Source organism: Lepisma saccharinum, chromosome 4, assembly GCF_977018435.1.
Source record: "Lepisma saccharinum chromosome 4, izLepSacc3.1, whole genome shotgun sequence".
Lineage (NCBI taxonomy): Eukaryota > Metazoa > Arthropoda > Insecta > Zygentoma > Lepismatidae > Lepisma > Lepisma saccharinum.
In genome coordinates this window covers 1,482,486-1,500,951 of record NC_139232.1, presented here as the reverse complement: position 1 = coordinate 1,500,951, position 18,466 = coordinate 1,482,486, and the positions used below count along the sequence as shown (strand labels likewise).

The following is an 18,466-nucleotide window of genomic DNA, read 5'->3' as shown; positions in this document are numbered from 1 at the left end:
TTCATAATTTTAAATTAAAAAAATAGTGATAATTTTTTTTTATCTGAAATAAAAATAAAGCAGACTGCTTCTTTTCACAGTTAGGTTGCTATATTACAACAATGAAACATTGACAACATCCATTATATAATGGATTATTTTTGTTTAAAAAATTTGCTAACCATTGTTATAACTGTATCTTTAGCCAAATGCAAATAAATGTCTGATGAAGGGAGCGTGTGTTCTGAAACATCACAACAAAAAACTGTTTTCTTATGCTTGTAATAACCATAAACTGCAGGAAAATAATATTTATTACATTTTAACAATGGAAATAAAATACCCAGGCATTCATGTAAAACAGACAAAATTTTCCAGCAATTTCTATATCAGTGGAACCTCGACTTTACGTTTTTCAGGGGGACCAAGCTGAAGAAAATTTTATTGTATTTTTCTATGTTGGGACCTTCAAGATTGAACGTATATTGTGGGGAAATGTAAAATCCGGAAACCTAAAATCTGGGTTCCACTGTTTATGAAAATGTTGATTTACCAGCGGTAAACCGAGTAACATGGAAGAATACACCCCTGTTACTTTCAAGCATTGGTATTAATATTTATGGGAAAAAATAAAAATATTACCATCTGCATGGGTGTTAATCCAAAGTAGTGTAAGTTCAGCCATAATAGAAATTCCTTCTAGAGCAGCTATACAGTGGAGATTCATCTCTGAAACTTGTAGGATTTTCAATGCTTTCTCACATTAAACAAGCTAGAGAAGCTGAAAATATAATTCTTGTTTGTGTATTGATTTTGATTACTCACTGAGTATATGTTTTCAGGTTACAAACCTTTGGTACCACATTACGGAGACCATCCAGCAGCAGTATGAGGGAAAATATGACACAGAGTTCCTGCTTGTACTGACTCCAGTGTTGGAAGTAACATTCCAGCATTCCTGCTCAAAGATTGTTACAAGGACAAAGAAGTTCTGGAGAGAGACATTTTCCTCCACAAGCAATCCAAAGTTGAAAATACCCCCCATGCTTGCTTCCTGCGTAAAAACTGCATTTTTGGGTAGTGAAACTTCTCAAGGTTTGTCCCAGAGTTCTGAAGACAACACACAGCAGGAGACCTCCATTAAATTGTCTGGATCCTTTCTCAGTAAAATACGTAGAAGATCAGAGAATCCTTCATTGCTTAAGATGGAGCACCCTTCACCCAAATCAGAGAAACCTAAAAAGATGGTAAGTAGTACTTAAAAGTATACGAGGGTCACTATTTATACTTTGAGCCTAACAATGAAAAAACAGGAATTTGGCATTGAAAACTGCTTTATTGTTTTTCGAAGTATTCTCCTTTAAGGTCAATACACTTTTGCATTCGTTCGAACCATTTGTCAAAGCAGTTTTTCCAATCTTCTTGAGACACCTCCATAATATGGTTTTTGAACGCATCAACGGTGTCTTCCGCCGACGAAAATCGTTGTCCACGCAATTTATTCTTGACATTCGGGAACAAGAAGAAGTCATTGGGTGCCAAATCAGGACTCTACGGCAGATGACCCATCAATTCGATTTCTTGACTGTTCATAAAGTCGGTTGTTAGATGAGATGTGTGACAGCTGGCATTGTCTTGAAGAATGATCCGACGGCGTTAGTTTGTTTTCCGTATTTGACCGAAGACCTCTGGCAAACAAATTGTTGTGTACCATTCAGAGTTGACCGTTCTACATTCCTCTAAAGGCACAGTTGCCACATGACTAGTTTTCTCGAAAAAACAGGCGACCATTTGTTTCGATGTGCTTCGAGCGCGAACAACTTTTGTTGGATTGGGTTCATCTTGAAACACCCATACAGTCAACTGCTGTTTACGTTCCGGCTCATATGCATATATCCATGATTCGTCACCTGTTACAATCTTATATACGTCTTTTGAACCACCACGATTGTATTTATTGAGCATTTCTTTGCACCAATTGACGCAAGCGTCATTTTGAGTTTTTGTCAAATTGTGTGGGATCCAACGAGAACATACCTTTCTCACAGCTAAATGATCATGTAATATTTTATATATGCTGGTGGAACTAATATCTATGGTTGCCTCAATCTCACAGTATCTCACAGTATGTCACATGACGATCTTGCAGTATTAGGTTTTGCACAGCATCAATGTTTTCTTGAACAACAACTGATTTTGGACGACCTTCGCGAATCTCGTCGGTGAGCGAATGGCGGTGGCGGCCACGATTAAATTCGTTATACCAGTGTTTCACAGTGGCAAAGGATGGGGCTTCATCGCCAAATGTGGAAGTAAGTTGATCGATGCACTCTTGTCTTGATAATCCACGTCGAAAATCGTAAAAAATCATCGCACGAAAATGTTCACGAGTTAATTCCATTTTATTGTTGTCGCGCAATATCCAAGGCAACATAAACAACACAAATGAAGCTATTGACAAAACATTTGAAGTAAGTTATGGTCAATAATGCCAGACGATTCCGTGCAAACGTCAAATCGCACCTAACTTCAATCAGTGTTGCCAAGGCTCAAAATATAAATAGTGACCCTCGTAATTCATTGATATATGTGTGAAATGTACTTGTAACTGATAGCTACAGTCCTTATGTGGATGGTGACGTTGGTCACCAAAATTAATCACATGAAATAAATCATTATGTGGGTACATAAATACAATCCCAGGTGGGAGTGAGACCAGCAGTAGGTAGGCCCTGGCCCCCCACAGGCTGTTGTGCCACAGGTTATTAAAAATGCCATAGTGGAGTCTCGTTATCCTGGAGGTGAAAGGGGGTGAAAGATGATTTTTTTTTTTTTCCAAAAAATTTCCATGTGATCTATTGTGTCCCCCTCAATAAATCAAAGTGAATAAAAAAAAGTAGTATGTAGCAATGGGTACATTCGTAGAACCATGCAAAGTTTCGTAGAAATCAAACTGATACTTCTTGAGTTAAAAAATAACAACATTCTTTAAAGCAGCAGTGTTTCCAGCTTCGGGACAATGTCTGGAATTTTGCTTCTAGCAGCATCCCCTATGGATGCTGGATGGAGCAAATTTGGAGGGAAGTATGACAAAAGACAAAAGACCACTCGATGAGGATTTTTAATGCACATGCCACAAGTTTGAAAGAAACCAGGAAATTACCTTTGCTTCCGCTTCCCCCCCTGGACCCTTAATTGTCAGATGTTACTTAAAATGTTGCTTTTTACTCATTCTTACATTTAGAATTTAAATTATTCAAAATGATGCAGTGCTTGAGCAGTTATAGCCTTTTATCTTCAATTTGTCCCATAGTAACAAAAGGGAAACAAAGGGTGCTCGTTAATATCAGTAAAAATGGACATTTTGTATTGCTAGTATGTAATACCTTCAGAGGTATACTAATGAAGAAAAGAGACAGAACTGAAATATAGCGTATAGTTTTCAAGAAATGGCACTTAATTGCTGCCGTGTGCTAACTTGTGGTCCGGGCAAATTATGACAGTCTGGCCTTTGGCACCACATTCCTCCTGAATCCTTAATTGCCAGATATAGCTTAAAATGTTGTTTTTACTCATTCTTGCTTGTAGAATTGAAAATTTTAGTAGTTGTAGTCATTTTTAAGAATGTATCCCATAATAATATGGCTGTAACCGAGGGATAGAAAGGACTTTTTCAAACTTCGCTTGTTAATAATAGTAACAAGGGATATTTTTTTTTGTAATTCAAGTGTGTCATACCTTCATATGTACGTATATTAAAGATAAAAAAAGACAGAACTGAAATTTTGTGTGTAGTTTTCAAGAAATGTCAATCTAAATATGTCAAAATATCGGTCATCCGCCCTCAACGGAAATACATTTGACCTTCCGTAGGCTAAAGGTTAATGCCATTTTTAATCATGTTTGATTTTTGCTTTGTGTAATTTTCACTAGTTTGGGTACCTTTATTCTGAACATTACAAATGTGTATCCTGCATATTTGTAGAATTGCTATGTGTAGCAATATTACCATCAGAAGTAGAAATAATTTCAGGAAGTAATTTATATATTTATACTAATTATGGAAGGAGAAAGGTGAAATAAATGTACTGTAAATGCACAGAACTATAAGTTCATCTAGTATCAATTTACTTCCAGGAATTTGTCCATATTCCACCCACGAAGAAGACCTTAATTTTAACTGAACATCAGAAAGAAAAATTGAGGGAAAGAAGTGTTGATATACCTGCTTTGTATCAAGATCTATCTCAAGACGTATCTCAGACTATTCCAGACACTTTCTCTGAAACAGAGATGGAAAGGTAAATTTGCACATATATTTGCGTAAAATACACAACTGTGTTACTGATTTTTCAGGTGCTAATTTATTTTGTAAATTTACTTGCTTTGTTATGTACCGATTAGAACTAATTTTGAATCCAAGAATAACCAACCTCTAGAGTGCAGTGGTCATCTGATCATGCTTCGATACCAGGGGTCCCAGGTTTGAATCGCGGCATTGTTCTTTATAAGTGTCCATCAGTTTCAACATATCATCACTCATCCTTATTTCTGCAATTTGCCAAAAGTGGAAGAAAAGTAAAGTAGAATAAACCAAATCATGCCCCACTACAACAGTTTTACCATTCTTCGGACAAAGAACATCCATGAAGTTGAGCAGAATTCTAGCTAGGCATGAAGTGAAGAGACCATTCGCAGACTGCCACTGAAAACCAAGCCCCTACTCCGTTCAGTCAAGGATGGCTTGAACCTTTGCATTCCAGGAGTATACCGTTTACCGTGAGAGTATGGGACACCATAATAAGGCCAAACAGGAGGCACCATTGAACAGCGACGTAGTGAACAACAGCGCAACATCAGATTATTCCAACCAGAAAAGTCAGGATTTGCAAGAATCACCGAGGGACACAGGATTTTATTTGCAGACACCAAAATAATAGCCAAATGTGCCGGTTACTGGGATCAATGAGTAAAGTTAGCCATAGACATTTCACGGGAAAGCACCAATCCGAACAGGGACTTGGGACTCCAGCTCAGTCATACCTGGAACCCACTCCTCCATAAAAACATGACAGCAGCCAATAAGAACACCAGGATCCAGAGTGAGCCAATAGGAGGACAGCATCCAAGTTCCACCCCCATCACAGTCATGTATTTAACCCTACACTGGTCTCAGTTTTTTACATTCCCTGATGATGAGATAATGTATGCACTGGAAACAGAAGATAACGCAGATTTAACCTGGCTGGTAACCCGAGAACACTTGTTCGAATCACGTCGCCAAGAAAACTACAATTCCTATTTAAACCAAATCAATTAATCAATGATTTCATTACTATGGGAATGAGAGACGTGGTAATAGATAATTAAGGTACTCACATTTTCCACGAAGCTGTTTTACATTATTTTCTATTAACCATCCTCGTTGCAATTCGTTGTGTTGTTGCTTGGTGTGCTTCTGTTGTTTTTTCTAAATCGCTGCTAGGTGTGCTGCTGTCGCCTGTATGTCTGCGTATATGTCGTCTGCTGTTCACCGGTGCTAATTGCTGCAGTAACACAACCCGCTCTACCATCGCAACCAGATCCCAGTAGCGAAACCAAGTGGTTTGCCTTTCCCTACCATCCTGCCACATCCAACCGCCTTACCAAAGCCCTCCGCCCCTACAACATCCAAATAGCACACAAACCAACCTTCAAAATAGCTGACCAACTAAGGAAACATAAACGGTACTTCCTCTCCCCCTCAACAATCCAGGCGTCATGATGCTGAATGCAAGTGCAAGGCTCATTACATCGGCAGATCCATCAGGGCCATCAGTGAGAGAATTCAGCAGCACCTATCAAATGCAAAAACTGCCCAACCCACCCCGGACTTGCCAAGCATATCAAATTCCACAACCATAAAATTGAGAAAGTACATGTCAAATAGAAAGCACACACTCTCATAGACACAAAAATCAAAGAAACACATGCCATCATGCACTACAACCATGAACTGAACATAGTGGTCAGGCACACCACGCCTGGCTTCCGTTACTGCAGCAATTAACACCGGTTAACAGCAGACGACATATACGCAGACATATAGGCGACAGCAGCACACCTAGCAGCGATTTAGGAAAAAACTACAGAAACGTGCCAAGCAACAACACAACGAATTCCAACGAGGATGGTGGCAGTGGATACCGAAATTAATAGAAAATAATGTAAAACAGCTTTGCGGAAAACGTGAGTACCTTAATAATCAATCATGAATCAAAAAATAAAGTAAGTGCATGATAATATGTGTAAAATATCTCTGACAGTACATAAGTACAAAAATATTTTTAGGTCTGCTTTAAGCACAGATAAGCTTATTGAGACTGAACATAGAGGCTGAACCACTGTGTGCCACTACTGGGTATTGAACCAAGACCCGTTGGTTACAACGTGAACACATTAACACTACACCATCAGGAGGTCCTTCAATTACAATTGTTGTGCCAAATGAATTAACACAAGAAAAGACCAAGCATGTTCTTATATTTAAAATATTAATATGAATGTGAAAATTTGTCGAGAGAAGAGATGCTCTCTTGAAACATATTGTCAGGATAAGTAGTAGAAGCACTTAACAATGGATAATGTCCAATTAACATTGCATGCTAATAAATAACCTTTGTGACTAACATTCAAACTGGTTCCTGATATACATTTATAACAATTGGTTCAATTGACAGACTAGCAGTTGCACAGATTTTCTTCTGCCTTGCTTTTACAGAAATGTCAGGTTTGAACTCATGCTACCTTTTATTAACAAAAACATTGTAATATGCTGAATTAAGTACAGTCAACTCTCGATTCTACGACCCCGGGTATAACGACCCCCTCGAAGTAACGATCCTTTTCCCGGGAACCGTGAAATATTTAGAAAAAAGTTGAAAAATTTCGAAAAAAAGTTGAGAAATTGAAGGAAATCGGCCGAAAAATGCGTTTTTTTTCCCCCACTCATTCCCTTGAACTAAAAATAGACACCACCACACTATGCTTGAGTGATATCCAATAGCACTTGACCTCTGCCCTCCCATCCCTCAAGGGCACCAATGTTACCTTGCACCTGATGGCCGCTACCCAATGCATCAGGCTTGTTTTGCCATGCTTTCTCTTGGATATGCAAGAAGAGAAGAGAAGATCGAAAGTGCTTGGATGTTATTTTAAATCGACCTTGACTTGTTTCCTTGTCCTAAGAGCTGCTGAAAACTCCCAGGTGAGGAGCAGCCCGAAATGACTGCTGGACTTGCAGTCTTTGCCAATGTGTATGGCAAGTCAAGCTCTTTCATCGATAAATACACCACCTTGAGAGATAAGATCGCAGGAATGTTCCAAAATACAGATGCGTGGCGCCTGGAAGTCTGGCCCATCTATCCAGGTCTGACCTAGATTTCAGTAGGTTCCCGTGAGTGAGCCTTGTAGCCGACAACTTCCAGTAACCGCTTTCATTCAAAACGTGTTCTTTGTTCCCTGCAACACTTCATAAAAAAGCGAAACTGTTAGAGATAATCAAAGCCACATAGGCGAACTAAAGATCGGCAACCCGCTTAATGCGTTGTCATCCAAGTTTCCACAAAAGTTTACTTTGATCTTACGTGCATCATAACTCCCGTTTCCCACTTCATACGTTTTCCTAATTGTGTCGTAATATCTGCCAAAAAAGTGTTCTGTTGGCTGATTGACTTCTCCCTTTTTTCTGTCAGCAAAGGAGGGGAGGGGCGATTTTCTTGCTCGTGTGTGCACACTGGCTGCTTACAGGCGAGGGTGGAAGTGGACCCACCCCTCTTCCTTTCCTTTGACGTCTAAAATGGGGCAACCAGTTCTGGATATATTCTTGAAAACTAACAAAAACAGTAAAAAAAAATTAACCCTCCGCCCCCTTTTCCCAGCTTATTCTCTGCCACTGGTGTGCACGGCAATGTTGATAATTGCAGAATTCAGGTCTTTTTTTTATGCTGTTGTCTGCATAGGAAATATTACCTGTATTATTGTCTGTTGCACAAGGGTAATTTCTTTCTTCTTTACACTGCTGTTAAAAGTTCCGTCTTCGACAGTTGCGTTATCTTAAAATGCTGGAATTTTTCTCTTCCGCCACCTGTTGCTCGAACTTCCAGATGGTCTCCTTGTATTTACGATGCAGCTGGCGCCAGTGTTTTGTCTAGCGTCTGCAAAGCTCTTGCTTGCCGATAACAGCAATGACTCATCCAGCGCGAAGGAAAAAGTTATTGTTTTGAATCTCGCAAAGCTGTTTTCATTTGACGATAATGAAATTCGATCTCCAGAAAGAAAAACAAGAGTTAAAATAACTTCATGTTCTGCACCTTCTGCTTTTCTTCAGAACCATTCATGTGAAGAAAAAAAAAGTGCTCAATGTAGGAATGGCCACCGAGATCGATTAAAAAGATGTTATTCAAGGGGAAAACTTTTGGAGGAGTGGGTGTTTAACATCGAGAATACTCCTAAATCCAACATTAAATCATCGATTAACGTGAGAGTAAATAACGATCTACCATTTTGATATGTAAAAATGCGCAGTTTCATAAAGCTTGTTTTCAGTTCATTTTATGCTGATGGGCTAATCGGGACTAAATACAGTCAACTCTCGATTTAACGACCTTTCACAGTTCCCGGGAAAAGTGTCGTTATTTCAAAGGGGTCGTTATTGGAATTTGCACCAATTTTCAGCTTAAAGGGAGCTCAAACGGACACAAAGATGCCTAGGAGATGGTAACACCATTTATTCTGGTAGTTATACAACCTGTTATGCACAGGATGCGTGTTGTGAGAAGGAAAATAGAACATGAAAAAGTTTTCACAAAAGAGAATTTAAAATAATGTTACTTTGTTTCAATTGTGCACAGTCGTTGCTTTTCCAGGAAATTCTTACATTTCTAGTTCATGAGAAACCCGTTTCCACGGAGACCTATGGAAAGGAAAACAATCTCTCGCTTATTGCAAGCGAAACTCGAAGAATCTTGACACCAGTCAGACTGGTGCCAGCAAAAGTCGGGAGATAATCGGGCAGAATGAATGTTGGATTTTATACCGGTTTACTGGAGCATTGTCTGTTACAAGATTAACTGGTAAGATTAGATCTCTCGGGAGAAACAACACAACCTCTCTAGGTACCAGACAAAACAAATAAAGGCAGGGCTGTAATTTTCGTTCTGCTTCGGCTGTGTAAAATACATCGTAAAAAAAAGTCACTTTTCTTTGCTTCAACCAACTTCATTCACCCTCCTTCCCCATTCAAGGGAACAGTCCAAACACCTTCCTTGACTTGCATTGTAATCCAGCGTGAAAAAGGAAATGCGCAACTTGCGATCTATTTTCACCCAGTTCGTATTGTAGGACAGGTCATTAAACAACGTGGCAGTTTATAATCATTCGGGTTTGGAATTGAATTTCACTTTAAACTGTATATTTAGTCCCGATTAGCCCATCAGCATAAAATGAACTGAAAACAAGCTTTATGAAACTGCGCATTTTCACATATCAAAATGGTACATCGTTATTTACTCTCACGTTAATCGACGATTTAATGTTGGATTTAGGAGTATTCTCGATGTCAAACACCCACCCCTCCAAATGCTTTCCCCTTGAATAATGTCTTTTTAATCGGTCTCAGCGACCATTCCTACATTGAACACACTTTTTTTTTCCTCCACATGAATGGTTCTGAAGAAAAGTAAATTAAATTTACGTTTTGCTTATCAGAAGGCGCAGAACATGAAGTTATTTTAACTCTTGTTTTGCTTTCTGGAGATCGAATTTCGTTATCGTCAAATCAAAACAGCTTTGCGAGATTCAAAACAATAACTTCGTGCTGGATGAGTCATCACTGTTATCGGCAAGCAAGAGCTTTGCAGACACTATCCAAAAAAACTGGCGCCAGCTGCATCGTAAAAACAAGGAGACCGGCTGGAAGTTTGAGCAACAGGTGGCGGAAGAGAAAAGTCCCAGCATTTTAAAGATAACGCAACTGTCGAAGACGAAACTTTTAACAGCAGTGTAAAGAAGAAATGACCCTTGCTTTACGTTTTACCACGTAACAGACAATAATACGGGCAATATTACCTATGCAGACAACAGCATTAAAAAAAAATATATAATAAATAAATTTTAAAAAACAACTGAATTCTGCAATTATCAACATTGCCGTGCACACCAGTGGCGGAGAATGAGCTGTGGAAAGGGTAGAGGGTCACCTTTTTTTTTACTTGTTCTATGGTTCTTGTTCGTTTTCAAGAATATATCCAGAACTGGTTACCCCATTTTAGACGTCAAAGGAAAGGAAGAGGGTGGGTCCTTTTCCACCCTCGCCTGTAATCAGCCCGCATCAGCAAGAAAATCGTGGCTGAAACAATCTGCATCGCCCCCCCCCCCCCCCCCCCACGTTTGCTGACGGGAGAAGTCAGTCAGCCAACGGAACACTTTTTTGGCAGATATTACGACATCGACACAATTAGGAAAACGTATGAAGTGGGAAACGGGAGTTATGATGCACGTAAGAGCGAAGTAAACTTTTGTGGAAACCTGGATGACAACGCATTAAGCGGGTTGACGATCTTTAGTTCACCTATGTGGTTTTGATTATCTCTAACAGTTTTGCTTTTTTACGAAGTGTTGCAGGGAACAAAGAACACATTTTGAATGAAAGCGGTTACTGGAAGTTGTCGGCTACAAGGCCGAATGTTGCTCACTCACGGGAACCTGCTGAACTCTAGGTCAGAGCTGGACAGATGGGCCAGACTTCCAGGCGCCACACATCTGTATTTTCGAACATTCCTGCGATCTTATCTCTCAAGGTGGTGTATTTATCGATGAAAGAGCTTGACCTGCCATACACATTGGCAAAGACTGCAAGTCCAGCAGTCATTTCAGGCTGCTCTCACCCTTCCCCGCGAGTTTTCAGCAGCTCTTAGGACAAGGAAACAAGTCAAGTCGATTTAAAATAACATCCAAGCACATTCGATCTTCTCTTCTCGCGTATCCAAGAGCAAGCGTGACAAAACAAGCCTGGTGCGTTGGGTAGTGGCAGTCGGGTGCGGGGTAACATTGGTGCACTTGAGGGAGGGGAGGGCAGAGGTCAAGTGCTATTGGATATCACTCAAGCATGGTGTGGTGGTGTCTATTTTTAGTTTAGACCTAATTGTGAGCGGTAGAGCGTTCGTAAAGGGAATGAGTGGAGGAAAAAACAATGCATTTTTTGGCCGATTTCCTTCAATTTATCAACTTTTTTTAAAAAATTTTTCTATCTTTTTCTAAATTTTTCACGGTTCCCGGGAAAAGGGTCATTACTTTGAGAGGGTCGTTATACCCGGGGTCGTAGAATCGAGAGTTGACTGTATACAGTTTAAAGTGAAATTCAATTCCAAACCTACATGACTTTCGACTGGGACGCTGTTTAATGACGTGTCCTAGAATACGCATTGGGTGAAGACAGATCGCAAGTTGCAAGTTTCCTTTTTCACACTGGATTACAATGTAAGTCAAGGAAGGAGTTTGGACTGCTCCCTTGAATGGGGAAGGGGGGAGGGTGAATGAAGTTGGTTGAAACAAAGAAAACGTGGCTTTTTTTTTTTTGCGATGTATTTTACACAGCCGAACCAGAATGAAAATTACAGCCCCGCTTTTTTTTTTTTTGGGCCTAGAAAAGTTGTGTTGTTTCTCCCGAGAGATTTAATCTTACCAGTTAATCTTGTAACAGACAATGCTCCAGTAGGCCCGTAGAAAATCCAAAATTTAGTCTGCCCGATTATCTCCCGACTTTTGCTGGCGCTAGTGTGTCTGGTGTCAAGATTCTTCGAGTTTCGCTTGCAATAAGCGAGAGATTGTTATCCTTTCCATAGGTGTCGGTGCAAACAGGTTTCTCATGAACTAGAATTGTAAGAATTTCCTGGAAAAGCAACGGCTTAATGAGTAACATTATTTTAAATTATTTTTTGTGAAAATGTTTTCATGTTCTATTTTCCTTCTCACAACATGCATCCTTTGCATAACAAGTTGTATAACTACCAGGATAAATGGTGTTACCATCTCCTAGGCATCTTTGTGTCCGTTTGAGCTCCGTTTAAGCAGAAAATTGGGGCAAATTCCAATAACGACCCCTTCGAAATAACGACCCTTTTCCCGGGAACTGTGAAAGGTTGTTGAATCGAGACTTGACTGTACTTACTTACGTGTGAAACTCATGTTTAGAAATAATACCAAGAAAAAAAATGCTTAAAGAACAAATATGGAACTGTAAATGTTTAGTTAACAACCTGAGGGATATATTCACCTTACTAAATTTGCAGATGACCGATGAATTTTTATCTTTGGTAAACAAACAACATATTCAAAAATATTTTTTTTGTGTAAATTTTAAATGATGTACTTGAATTTGTCTTTTTAGTTGTATATAGTACAAGAACAATTGCAGAATTATGGAATAAGTTTAAGGGCAATGTTACAAATACTGGATTTGTAAAGCTGTTGCCAAAATTACAATTAAACTGATGAGCCATTAGCTTATTGATACTGATAGAGTAACATGTAATAGGGCCCAATTACACTATAAGATAGAGATGGGACAGACTAATTGGTACTCTATCTGTATTGGAATATCGGTTTAATGGTAAAATTACTAATTATTTTACCGATCCAATATATATCTGTAAATATCTTCTAATTTAGTGCAAAACTCGGCCATTTTATTATAATTTTTATGGATAATCTCTTTGCCCTACTTTTTAAAGCAAATGTCTAAATATGCAACTTCTTTTGCACTCAAGTCATGTGGAAACAAATATTTCTTAAAGAGATCAATGAACCATTCAGGTTCTTCAAGAACCATTTGGAACCTTATATCGGATCGGTAGAATATCGGTTATCGGGGTATTTGTCAGAATTTCATATCGGCCCATCCCTACTACAAAATAATGGTAATTTGCCTGCAAAACATATGTGACTAAATATGATTTTCTATTTGTTACTTTGAATCCTTTAATTTCACAGATTTTTCATTAATTGTTCTGTTTCATATTAATATATAATCCTTGAACATTTATTACTTGGTAAAACAAACACGCGCACGCACACTCTTTTTAAACTGATTAGGTTACAAATCAGTATGTACTGTCTTAAATTATAATTGTCATTGCTTCTGTACATAATGAATTGATTTTTCCTCTCATTTTAGACCCACTTTTCTTGAAGATTGCATTGAAAGTTCAGGGAAGGTGAGCTCTCAGGAAACCAAATCGACAAGAAAACTGAAAGATGAAATGGATGTTAATGATGAGGAAGTTCCACACTTGAAGAATAGTGATTCAACTTATGTAAGTTCTGCAAACATATCTTCAGAATCAAACTTATTGGACAGTAAAAGACAAAATCAAGGTGATGCTGTTGATGGAAACGAAGTTGACGTCAATTCACGTAAAGTAGCAAAGGATAAGAAATTGGAGAATGGTAGGGTGACAAGAGGCAGGAGAAAATCTGAGATATGCAAAACAGTAAAAGAGGAAAGCAAATCTGAGAAAATAGAAATTAGCAGTGAAGGGAATAATTCTGAAAATATTTTAGCCAGAGAAGATAATTTAGATGTTAAAGTTGAAGGGGATATGGAACAAGGAGATGGTAAATTAGACAATGTTAACTCAACGGAAGAAACTGAAAATGTGAAAAATTGTAATGAACATAGAGTGCTCAGAGGAAGGAAGAAATCTGAACACGGCTCACTGGTTAAACACAATATAACAGAGAAGAGTGATATTGTGGGAGAAAAGCAGGAAAATAATGAGAGAATGAAAGGCAAAGAAGCAGAACATGGTGATGAAATTTTGGAAGAAAGCAGTGATCAGAAAGACAATAAATCAAAGGAAGTTGTAGCCAAAGATAAAAAAATGAAAGATGGAAAAGAGAAACCAGACACAGAAACAGATCATGAAAAGGAAGAGAAAAGTAAACAAAGTTCTGAAAACTACATGAAAAGCAAAGGAGCTCGCGTTAATTCTCAGAAATCTATCGTAAGGTATGAAAGGTCAGTAAGAGGTAGTCCAGCTACTAGAGGAAGAAGTGTAGCAAAGGAACAGCCTACAAGTAAAGGGGAGAGAGAACCATGCAATTCTGAAAAATTGACAGAATTGGAAAGTAGTGAGGTATTCAATGGAGAGAGCTCCAATGATGTCAATGCAAATAAATCAAGAAAAGGTGAATCAGTGAAACATAAAGGAAGGCGATCAGGAGTTGAAGCTAAAATGCATAAAAATTCAGAGTATATTGAAGCCGTTGATAAAGAGATAGAATCAAATGATGTCCAAGAATCCAAACTAAACAAATCCAGTAAAAATTTAATATCCAAAGGAGAACAGTTGGAAAACTCTAGAATGGCTACAGAAGAGAGAAAATCAGACAATGGCCATATTGCCGATGAAGGAAGATCAGATGAGCAAAAGAAGTTGAATGGCAGTGAAACTAATGATATGAAAAATTCAGAGAGCTGCACAACAGTCGAACAAAATGAATTAAAGGAGAGTGAAGCTGTTACCGAGAATATGGATATACAGAAAGAATCAAGACAATTTTCTCCAACAGATATAGACAATGAAGACAAAACATTAGACAACACGGTAAGAAGAACAACACGTAGTACAACTGCCATAATGGAGATTGCAAATAAAGATGAAACGAAGAAAACCAATGCACCTGAGAAACTTAGTACAAGGAAGAGAAATAGGGACTCACAAAATTCTGGTAGTTCAGTTGATTTCTCGGAGAATAATCCCTGCGTAGTGTTAACTGATGCTCTAGGTAAGAAAAGGTGTTGTGCTGAAAGTACTGACGTGGAAGTAGATGCCTCGTCTCCAGGAGAGAAGGAGAGTGTAGAGATGATGGAGCAAGAACAACAACAATTGACTGCTTCTGATGAAACGAAAACCAAGGATGATGATAAATCTGTGATACAGAAAGGACCATTAAGAAAGAAAGACCATCCTAGGAAGTCTCCCATGGAATTTAAGAGATCCCTTCGGCTGGGGTCCAGGAGGAGACGTGAAAGACGTGCAGGAAAGATTACGAGGAACTATGAGATGCTGGATGATTTGCTGATGAACAAGAAGAGAAAGAGATCTAAATCTGAAACTGAAAGTCCAGAACTTGCAGCCGATGTAAATACTTGTAAAACTGAAAAGAGCTCTGATACAGAACCATCCAACAGCAGTCTCTTGCAGGATAATGACACATCATTCAGCAAGGACGAAGGTTCAAGTGACGAATCCATAAAGCTGAACATAAGCACCGATGAAGAGATGCCACAGAAAGAAGTCAAACAAGAACCTGGACTTGAAACGGAAAAGAAAACTCAAACGAGACGAAAGTCCAGTGCTAAGTCAAGAGTGGATAAGCTGAAATGTGTTTCTCCGAAACTAGACAAGTGGATAATTCGTTCACCAATCCGTAATGCACTTAAAGCTTTACAATTGAATGACTCAACACCGAATACTTCAGGGAAAGTGTTACGAAGCTCGTCTAAGGAACGAGTTCAAGACTCTGTCAAGAACAACAATGCTTCTGACGAGAAAAGTGCCGAAATTGAAGTAAATGAAAACTGCAAGACTTCTTTGGTTACGAGCAGCCCAAGGAAGAAGTCAGATGAGAAGATGAATAATTTGGATCAGATGGACATCATAGACAGTTCACAAGAATCTGTTTCGTCTTGTGCACTGAGACTGACAAAGAAGTGTGTGGTGCAGCTGTCAAAACTGAAATCGACAGACTGTGAATGCTGCCCGATGAAGAATCATGAAAACCAAGTAAATATTCTTGAAAGTCCTAACAAGACACCTGCCAAAGAGAAGATAGAATTAAGGAGTTCCAAAGAAAACTTCACAGTTGTAAATAATTCCTCCAATGCAGGCTGTCTGGTGTCAAATGGAAACAAATCTCCAAGTAAAAACGATAAGTCAAAACTAACAATCCCTGATGTCGAAAGTGACAACCTTACATTGACAAAAGAGCATAGTGACATTTCAAAGCTAAGTGGCAAGTCTCCTAAGAAAGCAGATAATGAGCCAAATGATTGTGAAAAGCCTACTACAAGAAGTGAAAATAACAAGGACAAAGGAGCCTCAGACAACCCTTCTCTTTCTCCAAAGCGAAGGAAATCAATCGAAAGTAATGAGAGAATATCTTCAGAGGAGAAATCATCAGCAGAGAATGGGAAAAGAAAAGTAACAGTACAAAATAACACTGCAGAGAAACTTTCTGCATCCTCACCATCAAAGAAATCTGTGACATCGGACCATAACAAAAGCAAGAATGAAACTGAAACAGCACCTGGGTCACCTTCAAAGTCTGGAGATGTTAACTCGAAGCCGGTTGTAGTGTTGCCAAGATCACGAAGAAGGGAAGTTCGTAAAAGTTTGAAATTACTGGAATCTGAAGAATACTTGATACTTGCTCAGCGAAAGAGACAGAAGCTTAATAGTCCGTCAGATAGCAGTGGTGAACAAGATGAGGGAGAGTCGAAAGAAAGTGCATGTGAGCAGGAAAGCACAGCTGCAGACAATAAAAAAACCAAACATAGTTCAGTCGATAGTGAAAGCCTCAAGAATACTATGAACAATATTAAGGACATGCTTTCAAATTATGAAGCCTTCGATTCTCAAAAATCCACTGATGCACTCAAAGCCAAGACAATTAAACCAGACGTCAGCAATAAATCTGCTGAAGGTAATGAACTTGAGTTCAGCGTGCATGCGTACGAAAAAAACGATGTCGACATTCAGAAGCCATCTGAAAGTAAAAGGGGAAGAAAACGCAAGAACCAACTCCCAGTGGAAAACCACAGCTTCTCGGACTTGGAATTTGTTTTGGATGACACCATCGCCTCATTTAATTTAATCGACATGGAGAATGAGGCAGGCAGTGACAATATTGACTTTGGCAATCTGTCATCACAAAGTATCGATCAGAAGAAACACAACTTGAAGGGTGAAAACTTGGAGCATGAGTCATGTAAAGAAAAAACTCCTTTCAAGGTACGTGAAAAGACAAAGATACATGCAAAGAAGAACGAGTCTGAATTAGACAATGCTCTGGGAGACATAATAGCGTCATTTGACTGTGATGAGGAAGACTGCTACGGGAAAGGGAGATTAGATGTTAAAAATACCAGCGAACCACAGTCAATGGATATATTTTCCGAGCCAAGCCAAAGACAAGAATCAAAGCAAGTTCCACTGAAAGATGATTGGTGCTGGAAGGAACGTACGGATTCTGAAAGAATGATGCCTAAGGATGTAAATGCATTAAAAGTAAGCAGTGAACTAGCATTGGAAAACAATAGTTCGCCAGTGAAGCAAGGAGACAAAGAATCCACGCCTACAAAAACTAGTCCAAAGAAAAAGAAAATAATCAACAAGCAAAGAGAAGGCCGTAGTGCTCATCTGTTCAAACTTATGAGGCAAGAAAATGGATCCTCAGGATCCAGAGAGAATAGTTCCGATGAGGAGATGGCTTACGATAGAGTAAAGAAGTTCAGCTCTCATGGCAGCTTACCTCTATCACCAAGTATAACTCGCTTGGTGAGGAAGATCAAACCTACCCGAGTGGGTGCTGCAACCATCAAGTCTACCATGAGTGAGTCAAAGTAAGTAGTTTTCTCATTCTAGATTTTTTTTTAAGTTGAAATCTGAACAACACATAAAATTTATCCAACCCTTTTTTGATAGGGATGCGACGAAGTCACTCTTTAACACGTTAACTGCCACAATAGAAGAAAAAAAAATCGCTGGGGGTACAATGTTTTATAAAATGAATTGTGTCTTGATGATTAGATGAAAAATTGTTATTTCAATTATTTTTTGTGCAAGAGTCATATGCAGCTCGTGCAGCACTAGAATCACTCATGTGGCTGCACGCCACATGAGTTCAACCGTATTTACACGTGTATAATATGCACCCTGGTTTTTGATAGGGAAAAGTGACAAACAATTATATCTCATATATAATGCACACTACAATTCAGGTTCAAGAAATGGCTTTCTTAATTGTAGCTCTTAAAGCTGTTACTATGCTGATCAACAATGAATGACATCATTCCAATTCAATGAGCCACCTGTTGCTATATGGACCCAGAGGAGAATATTACATTACAAAGTGAAAAATTGTGGCACATGGCCTTTAAACTTTTATAAGTGGTTGTGCTCATTTCCTCTTTACTTTTTCTAGAAAAACTTCAAAATATATACTTTCTCTATGACTAACGAAACATTTATAGTAGGCACATTCAGGACCCTTAAGCTAGCAGCACAAGATTTCCTCCATTAAAGCATTTACACCCTCCATGTCATGTTATTTGACCAGTAATACATTTTAATTATTTTCTTATTCCTTATCTTTTTTTCATACAAAGTACCATAAAAATCAAAACGTTCTTTCATTTTGTAATGAGCTTATTTCTACCGTATTG

General features: G+C 38.7%; 1 protein-coding gene across 1 annotated transcript in view; it reads left to right on the top strand.

Annotated features, from left to right (window-relative positions):
- LOC145986357 (uncharacterized) overlaps positions 1–18,466 on the top strand; it is an 85,256-nt gene that overhangs the window by 31,864 nt on the left and 34,926 nt on the right. The window contains exons 7-9 of the mRNA XM_083120237.1: positions 822–1,226; positions 4,117–4,280; positions 13,193–17,644. Of these exons, the coding sequence (XP_082976363.1) occupies positions 822–1,226; positions 4,117–4,280; positions 13,193–17,644 (5,021 nt within the window). The remainder of the gene's footprint in view (positions 1–821; positions 1,227–4,116; positions 4,281–13,192; positions 17,645–18,466) is intronic.